The sequence below is a fragment of the Loxodonta africana genome, chromosome 16 (genome assembly GCF_030014295.1).
Source record: "Loxodonta africana isolate mLoxAfr1 chromosome 16, mLoxAfr1.hap2, whole genome shotgun sequence".
Classification (NCBI taxonomy): Eukaryota; Metazoa; Chordata; class Mammalia; order Proboscidea; family Elephantidae; genus Loxodonta; species Loxodonta africana.
The window spans coordinates 22144188-22170224 of record NC_087357.1 but is presented as its reverse complement, the minus strand read 5'-3'; the positions used below and the strand labels follow the sequence as shown (position 1 = coordinate 22170224).

At 40.4% G+C, this 26037-nt stretch overlaps 1 protein-coding gene across 11 annotated transcripts in view; it reads left to right on the top strand.

Annotated features, from left to right (window-relative positions):
- Positions 1-26037, top strand: part of VTI1A (vesicle transport through interaction with t-SNAREs 1A) — a 373592-nt gene that overhangs the window by 255817 nt on the left and 91738 nt on the right. For 3 of the 11 annotated variants that reach the window (XM_064269324.1, XM_064269325.1, XM_064269326.1), the window contains one exon: positions 24382-24442. The exons of 7 other annotated variants lie outside the window; for them this stretch is intronic. In XM_064269324.1, the coding sequence (XP_064125394.1) occupies positions 24382-24442 (61 nt within the window). Of the gene's footprint in view, positions 1-8776; positions 24443-26037 lie in introns of those variants that run through there. One more of the 11 variants, XM_023546733.2, reaches the window with a different exon arrangement.

Below are 26037 nucleotides of genomic sequence, written 5' to 3'. Positions count from 1 at the left end.
GACACATTTAATTACTCTTCAGCTACTTTATTTCATTTGACTTCAAAAACAAAATTAGCAGTAGCAGAAGACAGTAATTCCATGGGGTTAAGTTAATCAATGTGTGCTAATTAAATAACTGTTGTGCCTATGCCATTAATGCCTGTTTCAGATGGTGGAGAGCTGTTAGTAAGTCTTACCTACTTCAGTCTCTGTACCTTCAATATTTTGCCACCCAAAGTAAATTAAAGAGAAACAATCTCCCAGTTAAATAGGAGAGAGACAAAGCTATTGTCTGCATGAAAGGATTTTGGCTCAGGGCTTTTCCCCTGTAGTTCCACTACAGCGTCTCCCACTGCACCACATAACAACAGCCTTTTCCATTGTGAGTCGTTAACTGCTTAGAATTTATATGCAGGACTTTGAACCAGTTCTGTCATAACCAATGAAGCAAAACCAAAGCAGACCCGAATATTTAAAATTTGGATGATCTGGAATGGCAACTGGAATGGGAAAAATTACAGGTCGAAGCCCTGGAATGGGAGACTTGGAAGAGGAGTAGTGAGCCCTTTCAGGAGCCTGGTGCATGAGATTGGATTATTGGCAGGACTGTGGAGAACAGCACACATTAAAAGCGGTGTAGTCACCATCTTTGAGCAGGGCACTGCTGTTTCTGTCTCAGGCTCAAAATGGGGGAGGGGGGAAGCAGATTTGGTTGCTATGCAACTCATACTCTCCTTATTTTCTAAGAGGGACGTTATATTTCAGCAGGGCTTAGACCTGTAATTTTTTCAGTTCCAGTTCACCCAAATTTTGAAAATTCGGATCTATTCTGGTTTCACTTCCTTGGCCATGACTTAACCAGGAAGGTCCAGTTCAAAGCCCTGTTTATATGCAATAAGAAACTTGGACTTTTGCTATCTATCGATGGACTGTTTATCCCTCTTTCATGTGTTTTCAGGATGCCCTACTTTCACTCTTGCCTGTAATGCAACATCAAAGCCCAAACCTGCTCCGTCACCCCAGAGACGGACCAGCGACCCAACCACATTTCTTTTACACAGTAGAAGTTTCCTTCATGGAATCTTCCCACAAGGAGGCCTTTGTTTTGTCCTTCCCACTTTCTTACATAGGCTTCAGAGTATTTTGGTTTTTTTCATATTGATGGTGGTTTTCTCATACAAAAAAAATAGGTTTATTGAACTATTCGTAATAAACAGAAAATCTAAACATTCTTAAAAATATGAATTCCATTTTTTTTAATATCTTGAAAATTTAAAAAGGTATAGACAACAAAATAAAACCCCCTTAAGCCTCATCACCTATTGAACCATTATTAACAATTTAGTGTATATTCTTCCCTCTTTATCTATGCTTATTTTGCATACAAATAATTGAATTTTATATTGGCATTTTAAGCTTTAGAAACCTGTCTGTGATTTACTGATACTTTGAATAGAATTTATTCTAGTTATTGTCCTAAACTGGTAGCTGATTTATTTTAACATAAAGAATATAGAATCTGGGGGAATGGTTTATTTGAGGTAAACTTATAAACTATAAAAATCTGTTTGGTTCATGTAATTGCCTTTTAGTTTTCTTCAACTTTCAGCTGTTAAGACATCAAACCAGAATTAGCAGCTCCAGTCCTGGTTGCACTTTATTAAGTGTATAGCCAACTTTTTCACCCCTGTTTCCAGGGAAGTTTATTTAGGTAAAATGTTGATAACATTCTTCACCCCAAAGAAAACAGCTTTTTTTTTTTCTTTCTTTGCTGTTAGTTCAATCCCGATAGCATTCAAGAAGTTAAACGTGAAGAGTTTTTGCTTCTCTTTCTCATAAGTGGTTCCATTCTTCCACATGTTGGCCAGATTTTTAAAGCATGTATTTTCACATGCAAAATAGAATAATTCTGTAGTGTATCTAAGGTATTGTACGTATTGCTGCTGATTTACTGAAATACAAAATAACTCTGAAACATTTGTATTTTGGAAAGACCTGGGCATCCACAATCACTAATGTTTGGTATTCATACTTTATACATGGTTATATACCTGTATATATATAAATGGAGTAATAGGTTTATATTAACAAATTACATTGATTTCAAGAGCTAATGTATGCTTGGGAATACTTCAGGTTTTTCAAATAAGTCTCTGTGTATTCCTCACATAGTACTGCTTTTCTGTGAGTGGTGATGTGGAAGCACTCACCTCTAATGTTTTAGACCATGCCACCTACATCTTTGACGAGAGTTTTTGCTTCAGTCATTCGTCTTATTAGAGATTAAAGGGATATGTTCTGCATGCTCATTGAAGCAGTAAGCAGTCGTTTTGACAGAAGAGTCACCAAATATTCCAAGTAAGAATTAAGAAAATTTAGGCATGACAAGGCATATGGCCAACATTTCTGCCATTCAGCAGTCTAGCTTTTGATGACCAAATACATCAGTAAATGCTACTCATATTTATACAGAAACGGAATCACATCATACATGCATCCATTCTGTAGACTTTCCCATGTAGTAGTTTACTGTGAACGTTTCTCCCTGGCGTTACATATTCTCCTAAAAGAAGAGTTTCTCTCATAGGAATGCAAAAGGCAATTCTTAGTTCATGGGTAGAAATCCATAGCTAGCACGTTTATGCTGCCCACTTGGTTGAACTTGGTTGGGCTTGTTGGACCTCACATTTCTGTACATGAGGCTGTTATGGCTTACCCTGGGGAGCAGGCTGCTGAGAGGGATGTCTGTTTATTCCTGCCCACCATACTCCTAATCGACCTCCTTCTCACCAGTATATTTTCTCCTTAGTCTCGCTCACCTTCCTTTTTAATTCCAGATTATTCTCGGCCTTCATTTTCTTTTAGTCACCATTTCTTCCCAGTATCTGGCTCCTTTTTGGTGCCTCCTCTTTTTTCAGTGTCTGATTTACTGACAAACACCTCAGGAAAGGGACAAAATTTGAAGCCCTATATTCGTGTAGGAAGAGTTTAAGGATGAAGATTTTTGACCTAGTTCCCAGTGCCTCTTTCATTCTCTTTCTAGATTGTCTTCACACAGAAATATCCTCTTGGTACCTTGGGCAGGCCTCTGCTGTTCCTCAGCTCCCTCTGAATTGTGGTCTTTGCCTCCCTTCCCAGCGACATTGTCGTCTCTTGATCTGTATTCCAGCCAGACTGAACTCCTCCCTCCCTCTTTCTCAGCCATCTTCTTGCTGTTGCATTGCTCATGCTCTTCCTCATCCCTGGTTATTTACTTCCCATCTCCCCCATCAAAATCCTTACCTATCTTTCAGCACCATGTCTCCATGCAGCATCCTGAAGGGAAGATGAGATCACTTTTTCTAGATCCCTCCAACGTGATGGCTCCGTACGGCTTTGGTTGTCTGCTCCCATTGGACGTATCCAGTATTCCTTATATTTTAGTTATTTCAGTACTTGTTGCATTTGCTCCACTATGTGGTAAGCTACTTGATAGCAAGGACTACATCTCTCAGTTGCTTGCACATAAGAAGGTGCTTGATAAACATTGGCCCGTGAGAATTTTGGAGATTTGAATCCATTAATTCTCCCACAGTTAATGTCATTATATTTTATTCACTTAGTGCTATTGCAGAGTAAGTTTAGAAATTGTAGGTGGTATATATAAAAGCATAGAATGACCTGTCTCGGTTATATTTTTAAGCAATGCACAGAGAGAGGCCAATTCCAAGTTTGGGGTTTACCCTGGACTCATTCTGTTGCCTGTTGATTTTTTTTTCACACCAGCAGTGTAGCTTGGAGAGCCTTGAGCCATATGCCTTATCTCTGGTTCCTAGAGTCTTCCTCAGCTTTGTTAGTCTATGTTATTGTTCTCTGTGTGTATGTGCATGGAGGACCTTGGCCTTTGGAATAATATTACATTGCAAATCAAACTCTGCCTCAAAAGAACTTTTCTTCCACAATTTTCTGCATTTCTGAATAGGTTACAAAATGTCACAATTCAGTAGGGCCAATTATTAGATTTTCATTTCCTGGGCAGTTTTAATGTTCTCTGAGACTCTGAATGGTAATAGCATTTTAGACTGCTGCATACCATTTAAAGACTCACACCCAGTTCCTCTCTCTTTGAGCACACCTAGTTATATTTTTGGGTATCATTTAAATTCAGGCGCCCAATCTGTAGAAAAATCAGTGAGTTAATGAATGGCCTCATTTTTTAAACTTTTCAAATATTTTATCCTAATTATAAGGCATATCTAGTGACATTAATTTGATGAAATCCCAAATCATCAGATTGTGCAGAATAGCCCTTTCCAAGGAGTAATTGAGAGCATTTTAGGTTTAACAAATGTACTTGTTTTTAGGACCAGATCATGTCTTTGCTTACTGTGAGAAAAATTTTCTATTCTTACAGTTTGGGGGTCATGTCAGTGTAGGTCAAACTTCATGCCTTTTTTTTTTTTTTCATAATTTTGTTTATTTGGTATGTTGTAGTTAGCCTATTAAATGAAAAGTGTTTCTACTAATAATAATAGTCACCCCTGACATTCGTATAGCAAATTCCCATTGGTAAATCGCTTCCACATACACTCTCCCTGGGCTCAGTGAGCTTCACTGTCACCCCTCGGCTACATACAGTGAGCGAGTGGCAAAGTCAAGGCTGGAACCAGAGCTGTCCAAGTCCAAATCCAAGACATTTTCACGCACTGCTAGGGTGTGCTCATGTAAACCACCTCAAATCCTGTAAGGAGGGGGGGGGGTACCAGCAAAGCGATTCCTGTTGGAGTCATTTCTTTTCTACTATGTTGGGGCAACAACACCGTACAGATAGAGGCTACAGTTTGGGAGAAACGCATGAAGCAGGCATCATCTCAGTCCTTCCTGCATTGTGGTGTGCGATTTTCTATTTGGGTCTTTGTCCCTCTTTCTCTTAATCAATCCTCTATCAGTTCTCCAGGTGAAGACACCTGACACATTCCTAGTCTCTTATTCAGGGAGGTAGGAATCACTTACAAACGTTGCTTGATCCATCCTCACAACTATCCAGTAAGATAAGTCTAAGGTAGATATCACAAGCGCCTTGCCACTCCTTTAATATTTGAGTGAGGGATCAAATTTGGAATTACACCTAGATCTCTTGGTTCCCATTCTGGTGTTCTGTTCGTTACCTACACACTGCTCTGTCTTCTTCTGATAACATCCTGCCTGGGTGCCTTTGTTCTCCTCTCTTCCTCCTTCCCAACCAGGAAGTTGTTGGCATCACATTATATTGGGCTGGCCAGACAATAAGCTAAAATTAATCTTTTATTGGACCAGGACAGAAGGTGGAGGCCTCACAGCCCTACACGATGTAGTTTTCATAAAAGCTTGTGATTGCAGAGTTACAGAAACCAAAGTCCAGCCCTGTAAATGTTCTTCTTCTTAACAATGTTTTTCTCTGCGAGACACACAGTAGGGCTCGATAATTGTGTGTAAAGCTGCTAAATGATCTTATCCAGAAAGGAAGAAGAACAGATTAAGGATGGGGTGGGGCACAACAAAGGAAGCTAAGTAGAGGGGATTTCCCTTCCTAAAGACGCTGTGCTCACCTGCACCACATGCCCTGTTAAGGAAAATCGGGCATCAGGACAGACTTGCCCATGCTGGTTTTCCACTTGCATTTCACTTCCCACTGCTCACCCCCACAAACATGTGAACTGATTTGCTTCTGTTGCTAATGGAGACTGGTGCAGGTTCAAGGGGTTGTGAGTACATAACAACCATTGTGCTATACGCAGATCGAATGGATTCAGACTGTCAGAATGTACTCTCCTGTTGTTGTTTTTAAATTTGGGGTGGCAGGTATTGAGCACCTTTAAAATTCAGTGGAGCAAAAGCTGCTGGTAGTGTGGAAAGGCCTCTAAAACCAGCCCCAGATGTGAGGGACACATCCTCCTGACTTCCTGCCTCCGGATTCCAGGTGCTGTCTCTAGTTCACAGAATCAGACCTTAATCCTAGCTTTTGGAACCCCCTTTCTGTGCTTCCATGTCTGCTTGAGACTGCTGGAATGGTTCCCGCTGCCTGTCCCATTCTGTGCCTCATAGATTGGAGGCTGAGTTCATGGTCCACGTGGACAGCCCCTTCCTCACACCCTGCCTAGTTTCTGTCTCTCCCTGGCCACTGTGCTGTACTCACTGGGCCAATAGAGTACTAAACAAACAAAAAAAAACCTGTTGCCATCGAGTCGATTTAAAAAACAATTATTTATTACTTTCCTTCTTCAGGAATTTAAAAACCAGGGCTTCCTTTCTATTTCTGAACTGAAGAACCTCGCATATAATTTCTTAATCATCACTATTGCCGTGATTGTTGTCATCATCTTAACTACCATTTATTTTTAAGAGCACTAGGTGCTGTATAATCATTGTCTCATTCAGCTTCATTTTCCCCTCAGAGCAAACCTATAAGGGAGCCATTATTATTCTCTTTTACAGATGAGGCAACTGGGGCTTAGTAAAGTTTGATAACTTGCTCAACCATCAAGTCTCATAGCCAGAATTGCAACCCCTCAAGCCCATCAGCCTTAAGAGCACAGCTGTCCTGGTCTGGCACCCATACCAGCTGGGCTGTCATCCTGCAGCCAGCCTCCAAGGAACAGAAGTAACTGTGCGTGATCAAAACGAAGTCTGTTTAAAATCAGACTATACTTCTATTACTATGTTTCATTTAGATTATCAGTGATGCTTTCAGTCAATAACTTAAGAATTTGATTTTTAAGAAAATATTTGAGAAGCATATTCACAGCTTTTCTCACTGCAGATAGTGGGGAAATACTGCAGTTGTCCAGAGCAGCCCATGTATATGTGCCAGCATTGACATCTGAAGTCATTTCCTTGTGGCACATGGAGATTACTGCACCAAGACCCTCGGCAAAATAGCAAAGGTGGTCTTTGGTGCTCTGTTGCATGTCTCTTCATGCCCAAATCCTTCCCCCTGGTGGGCCTCTTCTTCCCCAGCACTTTTGGTTACCTTCCGGCCCCTTATGTCTTCCCACTCTAACCTCCATCGAGGCCAGCCTCTCCCAGAAATGTGTTCTCCAATGAGAACTCTAAGCCCACGGGAGAACTGAATCTCTGCTCCTGGGAAAGCAGACTAGGGAAGGGAAACCACAGTAAGACTTAGTCTTGGGGGCATCGTTGGGTTTTACTAGAAGAGTGGAAATGGGGACAGGCAATATTATGAACTCTGTAGACCCTTTCCCTCTGCTTGGAAAGGCCACTGTTTCCCATGCTGTGTTGGATTTCTGCCCACATCACCCCCTTCGTCACTCTATGCCTTTCCCCTACTTTATTTTTCTTCATGATGTATCAGCACCTGGAAGTTTAGTATATTCTTGTTGGCTTATTGTTTATCTCCCCTTATAGAACGTCAGCTCCATGAGAGCAGGGACTTTGTTTTGCTCACTGCTATACCCCCAAACCTGCCAGAGGGCTTAGCACATAGTAAATGCTTAATAAATAATTATATAATGAAAAGCTCAACCACATGTCACACCTCTTCTGAGCCAGACAGCTCTCTTACCTTAGCTCATTTTTTTTTCCCCCAAAAGGACAAATTTAAGTAGGCATCAGACCCATAATTTTACTGATACTATTGTTTAGGATGAGGTGAATTTTTTCTTTAAAAGGTCAACTTAAAATTGATTAAAGAAAACAAAAAAACAAGCACATACTAATTCAGGAGGTGCTCAGGTATGGTAAATCAGGAAAATGGTACTTGAAAGTATCTGGAGTTTAGAAAACACTAATGTAACAAAATCCACCGTCCTAGTGGATAACCTTCATGTGAGTTTAAAAAAAAAAAGTAGTAATCTAAACAATTCATCTGGAAATAATTACATTTCAATCTCACACAATGTGCATTGTCTTGATAATTCGCGGAAGTATCTTTGGCTTTGGGAGTTACAAGTAATGGGCATAAAATTAAACTTATTATTCACACTTGGATCCAAATATTTCTTCTTTTAAGCAGTACCCATAATTTCAAGGCAGGGTTAAACCACATGCTTATGTTTTCTTACAATTTTTTAATATATATTGACCCAGTAATACCTGATAATTTGACATATAGTGAAGGGGTAGGCTCAATATTCAGGAACAAAGTGTACCATATTACTGAATTCACCCAAATCTTACAAAAATGAAAAACATATCCCAAATCTTCTCCAAAAAAGGAAGGAAGTTAACACTAATGAATATCCCAGACACTAAAAAGTGAGAGCTGGAGAGAAAAGAATCCCAAATAAACCAAACTAGCCTAACATTGGTTTTTAAATACTGATAATATTTGTCGCCATTCGGCGGCGGCGGGGGGTGGTGACATAGGAGGGGAGAAGAATTAGATGACTAGTAAAGAGGGTTGGAGGAAAACTTTTTCCCATAGTAAGTTTTTAAACTTTGGAATTTTGAAGCTTATGAATGTATTAACCTATTCCAAAGAAAATTTTTTAACTAAAAAAAAAAAAAAAAATTGTTTAAAAAAAAATTTTTTAATAAAGTTTTATGAAATAAATCGTTTTTGTTGTACCAGATTTGAGGGATCCTCTTCCTTAAAACCTATGTAAGTGAAGTTATAAAAGTGAGAATAGTCTCTTTGGGAAGCTTTTCAGTTGGGGGATTAGGGCAGGTGGATGGATGAGGGACAGAGGACAATGGGGGTGGAAATCTGTCATTAATAAAAATTTTGCCATCCATATATCAAAATAAAAAAAGACACCTTGCGTGCTCCTTCAAGAACTCTAGTCAAGGAGGCTGTGTACTTCCTTTTCCCTGCCAGATGTTTGTTCCTGGGTGGAAGGCATTTTATGATATTTATTTCATGACACACACCTGCTGGGGAGATGAAAAGCGACTGCTCCTGAGGATGACCTACTTCGAGGGCACAGTAAGCTTCTGAGGACTCTGGCAGGTTCTCCTTAAATCATTTGAGTACATCTTGATATCACCTGTTGAACATATCTAAGACTAGTGCGTTTGCAGACTCATTGAAGGTAGAGTTGCTAACCCCAGGGAAGAGATTTCAGAGTCAGTAACTACTGTGTAAGTATACTGAGACTCGGAAGACACACGTTTTTCCAACTCACTCTGAGGGTATAAAGTGCTGTTCTCGACACTCCGGACGTGAATCAGCCCAGGAACCTACCACCATGATGTGGCGCATCTAGGAAAGGGGATCTAATAGGAACATAAGTATGGTTCAAAGGAGAAGGTATGGGTCCAAAGTAGAAAGCAGGGAGGTAAGGGTAGGGCATGAGGGAAAGTACCATGAAAGAAATACTGATGAAGAATTCTCTTGGGAGTTTACCGGACAGAGGGAGAATTCCAATTGCAGTCAGGGAAGGGCAAGGGATATTTGAAATGCATGGAGACACTGTCACCAAATTTGTCCTTTTATGCAACTTGTCTTTACATGTTCATTTCTAGTCCACAAAGTTTTATGGAGCAACAGCTATAATGACAAGGCAAATCTTACGTAGTAAAAATACAAATATAAGTAATTTACATCTGATCTCCCAATATATATGGTCTAGTGTTAAAACATACAAAAACAAAAAAAATTATTATAAATTTAAATATAATATATGACAATAGACGTACACAAGGAGCTCTCTGTCCTATTGGCTTCCTGGAGCTGGTGATGCCTGGCCTCAGTTTTGATGAGTAATTTGAGAGTTAGCCAAGGCAGGCAGGTCAGGGACATGGAGACATTAAACAATGTGCTGTGCTCAGGAGCTACAACCTGTAGTTTCCCATGGAGCAAAAAAAGCAAGGTGAGAACCAGCGGCTGTGCCGGTAGGTACCTTGGAGGGGATGTAGCTTCCCCACTCATCTAATGAGCCCCTCCCCACCAGCACTGCTAGGTAACCCCAGCAAACACAGAGTCAGAGTAAGAGTCCTGTGCCTACTGGGTACATGCAGCTTCATTACAAGCTCCCTAGCACCCTTTGCTGCCTTAAGCCCCTCTGTGAAAAATCTGGGGAGCCTACTGGACTTTGGACCTCTGGACATTGGCCCACTGCCGAGGAGTGAAAAGCTCTGAATCCTGACTGAAGTGGGGCATTGCTTGTTGATTTGCAACAACTTTTTATCCATCACTGTTATCTGTGCATCTAGAGGTCATGGTCTGAAAGACTTGGGCCCAAATGCTGTATTGTGTACCCTCTGCATTGTTTGATGAGTCCATTTGAGATTTCCTTCCCCCCTCTTCCAGTTATCTATTGCTGTGTAACAAGTCACCCCAAAATGTAGTAGCTAAAACAGCAGTCTGTATTGCTCACAGTTCCTGTGGGTCAGGTATTTGGGAGCAGCTTGACTGCATGTTCTGGCTCATGATCTCTCGTGAAGTTGCCAGTAGATGGAGACTAGAGCTAGAACAGGCAGGATCTGGGAATAGCTGGTGACTGACTGGAAATAAGGAGCCCTAGTGGTGCAGTGGTTAAGTGCCCAGCAGCTAACCAAAAGATTGATGGTTCAAACCCATCCAGCTGCTCTGCAGGAGAAAGACCTGGCAGTCTGCTCCTATAAAGATTATAGCCTAGAAAACCCTATGGGGCCATTCTATTCTGTCATATAGGGTCACTGTGAGTTGGAATCAATCTGATGGCAACGGGTTTGGTTTTTGCTTTTTGGCTGGGTGTACCTTTGTCTCTCTCTGTCCTCCTCCTGCTGTCCTCCTCCTTCCCCTCTTTCTTCTCCTCTCTGTCTGTCTGTCTCTCTCTCTCTTCATTAGTCTCAAGGCCTTTCCAAGTGGTCTCTCCACATGAGCTAGTTCGGGCTTCCTTACAGCATGGTGGCCTCAGGCTTGGCAGCTCAGGGCGTTAAAGATGAGTGTTCTGAGAAAGACTGGCAGAAGCTGCGTGGCCTTTTCTAACCCAGCCTAGGCAGTTACACAGGGCCCCACCAAGGCAGTCACAAGGACCCTCCAGGGTCCAAGGGGATAAGGCACAGGCTCCATCTCTCAGTGCAGGCGTGACAAGGTTATAGAAGATCATATGTATGAGAAATATTGTTCAGGGCATTTTTGGAAAATATAATCCATAACACTCATTTCCTTCCAGTTACATATTCCTTTAAATTACTTAAATATGAGTTCACTCATTAAGGTGTTACCCCTCATCTTTCTTTTCTGTCTTCCCACACCAAAATCCAAGGCTTCAGTGTGCACACACTCACAAAATCCTGTTGTCTGAATGAAAGTCAGTCACCCAAGTATGTGCTGTTTCCCTCAAGATGACAGCACTTAATAAACATATATTCTGTTGCCCCATTTTAGGAAGCTATACTTCAGTAAACCAAAGCCAAGTGAAACCCACTGAGTCGAATTCTGACTCATAGCGACCCTATAGGACAGAGTAGAACCGCCCCATAGGGTTTCCAAGGCTGTAATCTTTACAGAAGTAGGCTCCCACAGAGCGGCTGGTGGGTTCCAACCACTGACCTTGGGTTCACAGCCGAGTGCTTAACCACAGAACCACAATACTTACACTTTGTAGGCATTGTTAGAGGCAGATGTTGCTCACCTCTTTCACTGAGGAGACCTTTTCATCTAACTACAGCAAGCATCCTAGAGATGCAAGAGTGAACGATTTCAAATCTTCTCTTTTATTTATCCTAGTAGATTGATGGTGATCTCATAAAACACTGGTCAGCAGCCTTTGGTGGAGTACTGGGCATTTCAGGGAGTAAAAAAGGAATAAGAAAGGCCCAAACCTTGGGCTCAAAAAACTTCAGAAGCTGAAAATATTAGCATGTTCTGCATAGGAAATCTTCTGATTTAAACTATTGATATAAATTTGCATTTTTAATAAGTACTATTGCAAGTATGCTGTCTTCAATGAGGGCTCTAATTCCATTTTCTACGCATGCATAGTGAACAGAAGTTGAGTTCTTCAAATATTTTCTGTTAAAAATATATGCGACATAAGCATTGGATTGGAAGAGTTTTTTTTTTTAACCCCTTTGGGTAACCTGGAAAAGAATATAGCTCTATTTTAAAATCCCTTCCAGTACAAGAGTTATCCAAGCAAATGGTGTTGACCAAGGTGTTGAAGGTCCCACTAATAATAATGCCACTCTTTCATAAAGCTAAGTAATCAGGAATAATGCTGCACGTAAGAAGACAGTCCCTTATTTACTCTAGTTGGTATTGTTAGCACTAATAATGCATTTCAACACAGTGAAATTGCTAGATAATGCTTTTGTGACTTCTCTGCAGGTTATTGTTATTTAAATGAACAGCCAACTGCACTGTAATGAAGAAACGCATGCTTTTCCCAACTCAGTTATCAACCAGGATTCTAGGAAAATGAGAATTTGTGTCTGCCTTTACCCACAGAGCAAACTGGAGGTCACTGTTTTCAATATGAACCTTTTTTTTTTTTCTTTTTCGCTTTTCAACAGGGAATAATTAGGAGCTGCTGCTTCTGAAATTACCTGTATTCACTATAGAGAAGGAAAGACTTTTATCTTCCATGATGAAATACATTTTCTCATTCAAACTTTGTCATTCTTTTTTTTAAATGGCCTTTTACGCTGCCAAGTCAATCCTAGGTAGTAAAATAAAAGAAATACAGTTTTTTCTGCCGCAACAACCTTGTTTATTCAATTTTACTTCCTTAAATTTCAGCTCCTCCTTGAAAAATGATCCAAATGCAAAAATGGGTTTAAAGCAATTGAACATATAAAGCAATTATCCACGCAAAATACTATTATATGAACACACATGTTCTTTGCACTTTAATTTAAATTGAATTGATCCTTGATCCTTATAATTTCAGGATAATGTGTTACTGCTGAGTTTTTTTTAACAGCTTTATTGAGATATAATTGACTTGACATTCAATTCATCCATTTAAAATGTACAATTTGATTTTTTTTGTATATTCTGAAAGTTGTACAACCATCATCATCACAATCAATTTAGATCGTTTTTATCACCCCAAAAAGAAACCTGGTACCCATTAGTAGTCATTCCTCATTTTTGTCTAGCCCTACCCCTGCTCCCCACAGCCCCAGGCAACCACTAATCTACTTTTTGTCTCTATAGATTTGTCTATTCTGGACATTTCATAATGGAATCATATAACATGTGATCTTTCGTGACTGGCTTCTTTCACTTAGCATAGTATTTTCAAGGTTTATCCATATTGTGGCATGTATCGGTACTTCATTCCTTTTTTTTTGGTTGAATTCCATCCCATTGTATAGATACACCACATTTTGTTTTTCCATTCATCAGTCGATGAGCATTTAAGTTGTTTCCAACTTTTGGCTATTATAAATAATGCTACTATGAACACTCATGTACAAGTTTATGTGTGGACATATGTTTTCATTTCTCTGAATTATATACCTGGAAGTGGAATTGCTGGGTTGTATGGAGCCCTGGTGGCACAGTTGTAAATAAAGAGCTTAGCTGCTAACCAGAAGGTCATGAGTTCAAATCCACCAGCTGCTCCTTGGAAACCCCTTTGGGGCAGTCTCCTCTTTCCTATAGGGTCACTAGGAGTTCAAATCAACTCAACAGCAATGGGTTGGTTTGGTTTTTTTGGGTTATGGTAACTATGTCTAACCTTTTAAAGATCTGCTAGACTGTTTTCCACAGTGGCTGTACTGTTTTACATTCCCACCAACAATGCATAGAGGTTCCAATTTCTCCATATCCTTGTCAACACTTACTATTGTATTTTTTTATTATAGCCTATGCGCTAGTGAGTCTGAGGAAAGATGTAATTGTGGTTTTGATTTGCATTTCCCTGGTGGCTAATGATGTTGACCATCTTTTCATATGCTTATTGGTCATTTGTGTATCTTCTTTGGTGAAATGCTCTTTCTACTGAGTTTTTAAAATTTCCTTTACCTCATTTTTCAAATGATCAGAATTAAGTTGGAAACAAAGGCTTCTAGCATCCTGAAGGGAGTACTATTCAAACCGATTACAAACTGCAGCCATTGTTTTGTTTTTTTCAATGGCAGTGCTTTTTGTGATGTAACTGAATTGTTTTCAGGAAGCAATTTACCTCTGAAACTTTTTTCTGTTTCATTAGAGAGATGGATTTTGGTGATCCCAAAGTCATATCCAGAAAAGGGCTTAAAGATCAGCTTGCCCAACTAACTCACTTTACCAGTTAAGAAACTGGGGGCCTCCCGGACTGTCTGTTAACCCAGAACTAAAACCATTCCCGAAGCCCACTGTTCAGATAAGGAGTAGACTGGACTAAAAAAATACAACATCAAATAATATTTGTGAAGAGTGTGCTGCTTAGTTCAAGTAGATACACGAAACTAAATGGGCCGCTTCTGCCTGGAGGCGGGATGAGAAGGCAGAAAGGGATGGGAGCTGGTTGCATGGACACAGGAAACCCAGGGTGGAAAGCGGGAGTGTGTTGTCACATTATAGGGATTGCAACTAGGGTCACATAACAATATATGTATAAATTTTTGTATGAGTAATTAACTTGAACTGTAAACTTATCACCTAAAGCAGAATTAAAAAAAAAAAAAGAAAAGAAACTGGGGGCCAAAGACAGCAACTAAGAACAACAGCAGGTGGACCACACGGAGAATTAATGATAGAGTAGGAACACTATCGAGATGGAGTCCAGGTAGCTGAGATTCTGTTTTCATTAGAGGGAATAAAATACACTTTTTAGAAGAGTTCTTGGTGATTTAAAAAAAAAAAAAAAAATTAATGGTAAAAATGCTTAGAAGCCAATAAAGATTTCATGTTAATACTTAACAGGTAGGGAGCCCAGGTGACATCGTGGTTAAAGCGCTAACCGAAAGGTCTGCAATTCAAACTCAGCCAGCTGCTCTGTGGGAGAAAGATGTGGCAGTCTGCTTTCGTAAAGATTTACAGCCTTGGAAATCCCATGGGGCAGTACTACTCTATCCCGTAGGGTCGCTATGAGTCAGAATTGACTCAAAGGCAGCGAGTATGGCTTAACTTAACCCACAGTCATAGTAGCACCTCTCAGATTGCTATCGTTATTCTCTCCTCTTACGTGTGGGGGAAATTAAGGTTAGCTTATCTGCTCAATGTCATCCACATAGTAAATGACAGATTCTAACCCAGACCTTCTGACTCCGAGTCCAGTGTCCCGTTTGATTCATCTGGGCTGTCAGATGACTAAAAGACAGCATCAGCACATGGTCACCTAGGCCATCTTGCGTGGCTTGTATTTCTGCTTCACTAAATCACTGAGACAGAGAACTGATAGATGGGGTCCAAGAGCACCCATTTACCATCAATATAGTGATTGACCAACACCAATATACCTAACTTCTGAAGAAAAACATACGTTCCAGTTGACAGAAGAATTGCTCAAGTATAAAAATATAGTACTTTATAGGTATTAATATGAAAAGCATTAAAACATACATTTTTAATCTGATATGTACAATTATACAGGGCAAATTTTTCATAGTCTTTGTTTTTATGTATTTTTTACACTGGTGATGAAACCAAGGCCTGTGAGGGTTTAGTTGCTACAATCCTAAAGTCTGAGGCAAAGCTACATCTCAAATCCAAGTCTCTTGGCTCCTGTGTAAGCCTGTGTTTCCTCCAGCGTACCATGCTCTGCCTCAATGATGTGCTGAAGGACACTCATTTGAAAGAAGAGGAGACTTTATACCATTATTCCAGACAACAACAGAGCTGTGAACAAGTAGAAGTTACAGGGAGGATAATTTTGAGCCCATATAAAGAAGACTTGATCTGCCCAACAATGAAATGTGTTGTCATTGAACTGTTCAGGCTGCTACTGGATGACCATCTGGGAGGATGCTCTGGGGGAGATTTCTGCATTGGGGTGCGTGTGTGTTGGTGCGGAGAGATTGGATGGCATTTAAGGTCCCTTCCAACTATGAGATTGTGGATCTCTGTTCTTAGTTAAGGTAGTAAATTTTAACAGTCCTCTATATCTCTACTGAGCAAGGCTTTAGCTCCAATAAACTCTCACTCTGCATAGTTAGGAGCCCTGGTGGTGCACTGGTTCAGCATTCAGCTGCTAACCAAAAGGTCAGCAGATAAATCCACCAGCCACTCCTTGGAAACCCTATGGGGCAGTTCCACTCTGTCCTGTAGAGTCACTATGAGTCGGAATCGACTCGAAGGCAATGGGTTTGGTTTCTAGTTTTCTGTGTAGTTAAAGGTGTGGGGCTTTCTGCTTAGTGGAAAGTAATAACCATATTCATCAACCTGGATTACTGGTTACTCCACAGTTGTGACAGCAGTTCCCAGCTATGTTAACAGATGCTCTGCTCAACGAGGGTTTCCTATCCAACTAAATTTGAATATGAGTCCTTAGTATGTCAGTGTCCTCTGTGTGACTCTCCAAGAGGGAGAAAAATTATGCAACAATTCCATTTTTTTTTTTTCTTCTTCTTCTTTGCAAAGCACTTCAGAGGCCCAGCTGTCAGTCTAACCCAGTGGTTCTCTGTCCTAGTTGCACATGAGAATCACCTGGGGAGCTTTTTAAAAATGCAGATGTCCAGGCCCCACCCCAGACCAGTTAAATTGGAGCCTGTAGGGGTGGGCACCCAACATCAATATTTTTTAACAGTTCTCTAGGCGATCTTAGGAAACTCTGGTGGTGTAGTGGTTAAGAAGTACGTCTGCTATAAAAGGTCAGCAGTCCAAATCCACCAGGCGCTCCTTGGAAACCCTGTGGGGCAGTCTACTCTGTCCTTTAGGGTCTCTATGATCTTAAATGAAACCAGGATTAAGAACAGCTAACCTAGTCTGTCTAGTCTGAGCATGTACTCAGGCCAAATCTGCACATTTGCTTTTTAATTCGGGTGGCCATTTAGATTTGGATCATCATTCAGAGCCAGGGCTCTTAAGCACAATAAGAAGTAGCATCTCATAGTGGTTACTCTGCTGCTCTTGAACTAAACTGCCTGGCTTCATCTGCTTACTAGCTTTGTGTCTTCAGGCAAGTTGTTTTACTCTCTCTGGGTATCAGGTTCTTAGTTTGTAAATGGAGATAATAATAGTACATAAAAAAGGTAAGAACTCTACATAATGTGGTACTAGACTTACCATCATTATTGCTGTCATCAGTCTTGTTTTGTTGGTGGTGGTAGTAGTAGTTGTAGCAATAGTCCTGCCAGGGTTTATGAGCTAAGTACATGTTGAAAAAACAGTCCAGTCTATACAGGGCCACAAACAGGACCTGATCTTACTTGAAAACTAAGGATCCTTTTCCACAATATAAGCAGCTTGTTTCCTCAGATTCAAAGCTTCCCAGCAAAGTGAAATATTTGCATTATGTTTCCTACAATAACCTGAGGCTTGAACCAGGTAACCTCCTGGGGTTTCACTCAGCTCTTAACTCTGTGTTAGGAACAGTCTATAGCTCTGCAAAACCAAGGGCCTGGACTAAATGTTATGATGGGTTTTCTGTTTAATAACTGGCAAAGGTGTGCACTTTATATGGCAGCTGACTGCCTGAATCTTCTGGACAATCTCAAGTTCAAATGGCCACCCTGCTGGATGACCAGAGCAGTGGTTCAGAAAGCATGGTTCCTATAGAATAGAAAGCAGTGCTTCCATATGCCAATGTCCTAGGCTAATTATGCAAAAAAGTAAACACAATTTGAATACGTGGGATAGCCTCTGAGGAAAACCAAAGAGCACAATTAGGCACAGTTTCTATTTCATTTTCTGTTGATGAAGGAATAATTTGAGGTAGCTCTAGTTACTGAGAGCATGGTATAAGAGTCCCTGATTCTCCAGGATTTAGGGCAAGCGCGGACATTACAGGTTCCATCAAGACAGCCTCTAACTGCAGTTGTGGAAATTGGTGGAGTATTCCTAGGAGGAGCTCAAAAGATTGGGAAGCTAGATATCATTGTCTCAAGAACACATACAAGAAACGTTTTTCTTTTTTTCCTTTTTCTCCTACAAGCACTTTGTGGTTCACCGTTGCAGACACTGCATATCTTTGACTCCCACGCAGTCCCCATATTAATAGTTGTTTGCTAGCTGTGGTCATTTAATTGAAAAAAGCTGGCATGGAGCTATCACGGGACCCAACAGGTCAGTGCTGTATTGAGTATGGTATTATTGCCTCTGGACAAATGCTTTCCAAGCCCAAATTGATTTCAGTTCTTTAAATGCATTAATAACATGTTAGAGGATGGACGGACGTAGGGCTGAAGAAAGAGGTGTGTGGTCTTCCAGTGTGCCAGTTATGCACCATTCTGAGGCTTGCTTTCTGTGGCTTGTTTCCAGCTGTGCGTGATAGAATTCCAGATGGCATTGTTCTGTTGGTACTGGTTTTGGATCTGCCCTGGGAATGCGGTTAAGGAAGACACTAGATGACAACTGGGATCCTTTTGCTTACCTCTCCTGGAGTAGATCCTGGAAGCCTCTGTTTCCTTCCACCAGTCAGAGAGCTACCCCAGCCTCTCTTGGTGTCTGTGTACTCAGCACAAACTGTTCTTTCCCCGTGAGTTCCCACGTACCTAGTAACCCCCCACTACAGAGACGATTAATTGAATCTCCCTCCTGCGGTCTGTGCTTGCCCTCCCTCAGACCCCAACCCTGGGGGCAAGTACGGGCACGAATTCAAATATGCAGTAGGTAAGGGCTGTGTTTTTCATCCTGCTTTCCTGTCTTCTTGCTTGCTCTGTGTGTGCAGATCTCCCCCTCTTTCAAGCCTTTTATAACCATTATTTTAATACATACACACACAAAATAAAATAGTGCAGTGAACCTCTGGGTCCCCATCACCTTGCTCTTAGAGTAACCAATATTTAGCCGTACTTATTGTAGCTCTACCTCCTTTTTTCTTTTCTCTTCTGCTGAAATTTTTATTTTTTTGAAATTTTTTAATTAAAGCAAATACAGTTATCTGGTTTTACCTGTGAATAATTCAGTGTGTATTCCTAACATATCCGAACTTTAAAAAAAACCTAACTACAGTTCCCCCATCACACCTAACAAAACTGGTAATAATTTCATAATATCAAATACGCTGTCCAGGTTCAGTTGTCCCAAATTGTTTTCAGAGTTGTTGACTGTTGGGTAATTTCAATCAGGAGCCAAACGAGATGCACCTGTTGCATTTCTCCAACAAATCCTTAAGTGTCTTTTAATCTATTACAGCTCCCTCTCCTGGTTTTATTATATTCGTTTGTTGAAGGCACCAGATCAATGTCCTATAAAAATTTCCACATTATGTATTTGACTAATTGCATCTTCATAGTATTGTCTTATGTGTTCTTCTATTCTCCACACTTCCTGTAAATCCATAGTTAGGTCCACAGACTTAATGAGGTTCACATTATACATATCAGGAGGCATATAATGCCTGTTTGTGTCACTTTTATTAATATCAAGATTGTATTGATTAGTGGGTTCAGGTGTGGTCAGCCTGATTCATCCATTATGAACTTCTCTATCAACCTAGTAACCTGATAGTTTTAGCAACCATTGATGATCGCTAGCTAGGTACATTAAAAAAACAAAATGACTTTCAAGGCTATCATTCTTTCTGCATTTATTAGTTATTATTCCCCTATATAGAAGAACTTATCATCATCAACTATTGGTTACCCTGAAATACAGTTCGTACAAGAAAAACAGCATATATGCCTCTTTCCCTTTATTTACCAATTTTCAGAACATTCCATTGCACTAGAAACCTCCAAAAATGACCAATGAGGTAGGTTTATTTGTTTTTGAGTAACGTTATCAACACTTGGGGTTTTTTTTTTTTTTTTTTTACCTATTTCTTGCGTTTCAGTCGTTGTAGTCATTGTTCTTTTTGATGTTCAAATTATCCTATCTTTGACAAGTGGGGGCGCCTTCAAGTTGCCGTTTGTCACTTTGAACATGATTCCACTAGTCTCTTCTGGCAGGATAAGACGCCCCAGGCTCCTGCTCCAAACTAGGAATCAGCTATTTCTATAAGGAATCTTGGTTCCTTTCCATGGGAAATATTATGTAAAGACCACAGTCTGTGTACTAGGGGTGCATTCCCTCTTAAAATGGTTTTGTAATGCTCTTTTATGTTTGAATGATAACCTTCTCCTCATTGGAATCACATTACTGCTACTCTCTGTTGCCCTTTAAGGAGCCCTGGTAGCACAATGGTTAAGGACTTAGCTACAAATGGTTAAGCACTTGGCTGCTAACTGAAAGTCAGCAGTTCAAACCTACCAGCAGCTCCACCAGAGAAAAGACCTGTTGATCTGCCCCTATGAAGATTATAGCCTAAGAAACCTTATGGGGCAGTTCTGCTCTTTCCTATAGGGTCACTATGAGTTGGGGTCAACTGACTCGACAGCACACAACAACATGGACCTCTAGTTCCACCTGGGTACTCCCTTCCCAAACACGTATATAACAACCAGTGCTCATGGGGATCCCTCACCTCTCTTCCAACCAATTTCTATCTCCGCTCTCAGCCTTTCATCCTCCCCTTCAAAGCCAGATGCCCTGTTCATCTCTGACTTCTAAGACATAACATGGGGAACACTTCCATAATGCTAAAGAATAGTGTCGCCCTTCTTTTCACTGACTGTTTTTAGTTATCTGTCAGTTTGTCATACTGTGGTGGCTTGCATGATGCTATAAGTTCTGCCACTAGTATTTTAAATACCAGCAAGGTCACCAGTGGTGGACAGGTTTCAACAGGGTTTCCAGACTAAGACAGACAAGGAAGAAGGACCTGGCAATCTGCTTCTAAAAAAACTGGCCAGTGAAAATGTTATGAATAATAGCAGAACACTGTCTGATACAGTGCTGGAAGATGAGCTCCTTAGGTTAGAAAGCACTCAAAATACACCTGGAGAAGAGATGTATCCTCAAAGTAGAGTCCGCCTTAATGACAGGGATACAGTAAAGCTTTCAGATGTGGCACAACTCAAAATGAGAAGAAACAGCTGCAAACATTCATTAATAATTGGGATATGGAATATATGAAGTATGAATCTTGAAAAATTGAAAGTTGTCAAAAATGAAATGCTTGAAGATAGATATCCTAGGCATTAGTGAGCTGAAATGGACTCTTATTGGCCATTTTGAATCAGACAATCATATGGCCTACTATGCCAGGAATGACAAATTGAAGAGGAATGGCATCACATTCACTGTCAAAAAGAACATTTCAAGATCTATCCTGAAGTACAACACTGTCAGTGATAGGATAATATCCATATGCCTACAAGAAAGACCAGCTAATATGACTATTACTCAAATTTATGCACCAACCGCTGGTGCCACAGATGAAGAAATTGAAGATTTTTACCAACTTCTGCAGTCTGAAATTGATCAAATATGCAGTCAGGATGCATTGATAATTACTGGTGATTGGAGTGTGAAAGTTAAAAACAAAGAAGAAGAATTGGTAATTGGAAAATACAGCCTTGGTGAGAGACAGGACACCGGAGATGCCGTGATAGAATTTTGTAAGACCAATGACTTATTCATTGGAAATACATTTTTTCAGCAACAGAAGCAGCAGCTATACACGTGGACATCTCCAGATGGAATACACAGGAATCAAATCGACTGTGTCTGTGGAAAGAGATGATGGAGTCAGAACAAGGCCAGGGGCTGACTGCGGAACAGACTATCAATTGCTCATATGCAAGTTCAAGTTGAAGCTGAAGAAAATTAGAGCAAGTCTACGAGAACCAAAGTATGACCTTGAGTCCATCCCACCTGAATTCAGAGACCATCTCAAGAACAGATTTGCTCCATTGAACATTAATGATCAAAGACCAGACGAATTGTGGTATATCATCAGGGACATCATACGAAGAAACCAAGAGATCATTTAAAAGACAGGCAAGAAAGAAAAGACCAAAATGAATGTTAGAAGAGACTCTGAAACTTGCTCTCAAACGGACAATAGCTAAAGTGAAAGGAAGAAATGATGAAGTAAAGAGCTGAACAGAAGATTTCAAAGGGTGGCTTGAGAAGACAAAATAAAGTATCATAACAAAATGTGCCAAGATGTGGAGTTAGAAAACCAAAATGGCAAGAACACGCTCAGCATTTCTCAAGCTGAAAGAACTGAAGAAAAAATTCAAGCCTTGAGTTGTAATACTGAATGATTCTTTGGGCAAAATATTGAATGACACAGGAGGCATCAAAAGAAGATGGAAGAAATACACAGAGTTACTGTATTACAAAGAATTGGTCAATGTTCACCTATTTCAGGAGGTAGAAAATAATCAAAAGCCAATGGTATTGAAGGAAGAAGTCCAAGCTGCACTGAAGGCACTGGAGAAAAATAAGGCTGTAGGAATTAATGGACTACCAACTGAGATGTTTCAGCAAACAGATGCAACACTGGAAGCACTCACTCATCCATGCCAAGAATTTGGAAGACAGCTTCCTGGCCAACTGACTGGAAGGGATCCGTATTTATGCCCATTCCGATGAAAGGTGATCCAACAATATCATTAATACGACAAACAAGTAAAATTTTGCTGTAATATGCAGATGATACAACCTTGCTTGCTGAAAGCAAAGAGGTCTTGAAATACTTACTGATGAAGATCCAAGACTACAACCTTCAGTATAAATTACACCTCGACATAAAGAAAACAGCCCTCACAACTGGACCAGTAAGCAACATCGTGATAACAGAGAAAAAATTGAAGTTGTCAAGGATTTTATCTTACTTGGGTCTACAGTCAACGCCTAAGGAAGCGGTAGTCAAGAAACTAGACAACATATTGCATTGGGCAAATCTTCTGCAAAAGGCCTTTTTGAAGTGTTAAAAAGCAAAGATGTCACCTTGAGGACTAAGGTGCGCCTGACCCAAGCCATGGTACTTTCAGTTGCCTCATACGCATACAAAAACTGAACAATAAATAAGGAAGACCGAAGATGAATTGATACTTTTGAATTATGTTGTTGGCAAAGAGTATTGAATATACCATGGACTGCCAGAAGAAGGAACAAATCTGTCTTGGAAGAAGTACACCCACAATGCTCCTCGGAAGTGAGGGTGGCAAGACGTCATCTTAAGTACTTTGGACATGTTATCAGGAAGAACCAGCCCCTGGAGAAGGACATCATGCTTGGTAAGGTAGTGGGTCATTGAAGAAGAGGAAGACCCTCAATGAGATGGATTAACACAGTGGCTGCAACAGTGGGCTCAAACATGGCAATGATTGTGAGGATGGCACAGGACCTGGCAGTGTTTCATTCTGTTGTACATAAGGTCGCAATGAGTTGGAACTGACTCCATAGCACCTGACAACAACATTTTTTGTTTGTTTTATTTCTTGAAGGGAGTTAACCTCCTGTTGATATCCAAAGCTCTGGTGGACAAATTTAGTTTCTTAAGCCAGAGCAACAGTGCTTGAAAGCACCATGGAAACATTAAGTTCAGTCCCTAGATCTGAGGAAGCTTCATAAAACCAAATGTCTACAACCTGAGTTGTAACTAAATTTGTCTACTCAGGTTGTATCTGCTGCAAAGGACCTTTTTAAAGTGTTGAAGAACAAAGATGGCACCTTGAAGACTAAGGTGAGCCTGACCCAGGCCATGGTATTTTCAATCGCATCATATGCATATGAAAGCTGGACAATGAATAAGGAAGACCAAAGAAGAATTGATGCCTTTGAATTGTGGTGTTGGCGAAGAATATTGAATATACCACGGACTGCCAAAAGAACAAACAAGTCTGTCTTAGAAGAAGTACAACCAGAATGCTCCATAAAAGCAAGGATGGCAAGACTGCATCTCTGCGTCTTACATACTTTAGACATGTTGTCAGGAGGGATCAGTCCCTGGAGAAGGACATCATGTTTGGCAAAGTACAGGGTCAGCAGAAAAGAGGAAGACCCTCAACGAGGTGGATTGACACAGTGGCTGCAACAATGGGCTCAAGCATAACAACAATTGTAAGGACAGCACAGGACCAGGGCAGTGTTTCATTCTGTTGTGCGTGGGGTCACTATGAGTTGGAAACGACTCAACGGCCCCTAGCAACAGCAGCTCAGGTTGTGTATTTTCCCAGGAAGCATGGGTGGTTGCATGTTGACATTTTTAACTGGAGTTGCCAAGTTATGAAAAAGTCTTCAGGAGTTAGTTCATCTTAACCATTATTAGGCCACATACCTATTTGAACATCTAATGAAAATCATGGACTGGCTCTTGAGAAAAGTATACATGCACACAGACTCCTATAAGCAATTTCATGGGCTTCAAGGCCCTCTTAGGACCTAAAACTATCTTGGAGAGTTTAATTTGTGTTCACAAACTAAGTCCTGATTTGCATTGGTTGTTGGAGGCAGCAGAATTTGGAGGTGGAGTAGGGAGGGGTGTGGACAATAAGGCACATAGCTGCAACCAGGACACTAATTTTAAATCTCTCAAGTGAACATTACTTATTTTCTGGTCTCACCCCCAGGTCTGGTCACTGCTATTCCTTGTGCCAGTTCACAAACCATTTGCTACCAGTCTATTACATTGTAAGTATAGAAGTTGACAGTAAGTGTTTAAAAGTGCTGATAGCAATTAAACATTGTCTCAGCATCCACGCACATGATGAGTAGATTTGTCTCATTGGACAGGCTATAGACCTTTTAGGTGCAGTCAAGCTTATCTGGTCATTTGCATGTGGCAAGAGCTGCTTACTAGCCAGGCAAATAGGACCCCTTGTCAGTTCTCAACAGGTTGGAAATTAAAAACAAAAACTCATCCTTTACCTCAGATAGTCTGAGAAGCAAGTGAAACCCAGAGTACCTTTGCACAACCTACTACTATGTTGTTTTAATCTCTTCTTCCTCTGTTGTGTAAAACATCCATAGATCAAGGCACACAGTAGGCATTCAGTGAATCTTTATTGAATGAAGACAGAGATACCCTAGTGACACCCTGCAGAAAAAATTCTGATAATTACTAAGAGGTGGAAGTTGCCTACATGAAGAAAAAATATGAAAGGAAATGCATTACAGTCATGAACTTCACTGAATATTCTCACAGAACATGAAATAAGTAGAGGAACATTAAGTAGCTGGTCCTTACTGTGGAACTTGTAAGACTTTCTGGATGGCTTGTATTTCAGCGTACACATTTTGTGAATTAACACGTCATAGTAAGAAATGTTTATAGAAATGTAAGTCCCTGGGGTGGTGCAAATGGTTTGACTTGACTACTAATCTAAAGGTTGGTGGTTTGAACCTACCCAGCAGTGCTACAGAAGAAAGGCCTGGCGCTCTGCTTCCATAAAGATTACAGCCAAGAAAACCCTATGGAGCAATTCTGCACTGTAACACATGGGGTTGCCATGAGTTGGGATCAGCTTGACACCAATAGGTAGTAAGAAATGTGATCCATTCTTAGGGCAGAAAAGTTAGAGTGGTCCCAGATATAATGATCCTAATAGTGAAAAGGAAAAAAGAAATTTTTGTTTTAATCTTCAGAAAAAGATTTTATAATGAAACAAAAAGAAAATAGGGTAGTCTATTCTCTGCCCAGTTTTTCCCTTCTCCCACCCCTCCCCTGCTGGATGTCGATTCTCATCCCTTTTGTATCTTCCCTGAGGATCCAGGATTAGTAGAATCCAGCTCTTTGATGGAATCTAAAATCTTGTTTTTAAAAACCGGGCTTGTGTCGAGTCATCTTTACAAGTCAGTAGTAGAGGGTGTATGTTTTGCAAGGTGACAAATGGTTTATATTTATTGACAAGTATTAAATGAACTAGAAATTTTAGAAAATAATTGCATTTTTTAACATCCCTTCTGAATATCACAGGCTATTTGTTCTATCTCATGGAAAAAAAGAATAAAAAGTGTCCTGCTTGCCATGCACAGGATACTAAGGGGATACAGAGTTTATCTACAGTATGTGGTCCCAGAAAGTGCACAATAGCTCAAGTCTGATAGGACCTTTGTTTCCACAAATAAAGAGACTGATAACCCGACATGACACCACTACGTTTTTTAAGCACATTCACCACAAAGAGTTCAACTTCATGGCTGTTTTCAAGTGCAAACAAATTTCCTAAAATGGGACAAAAGAAATAGGATAATACTATTTTGTGTATATAGAGAGGCGGAGAACT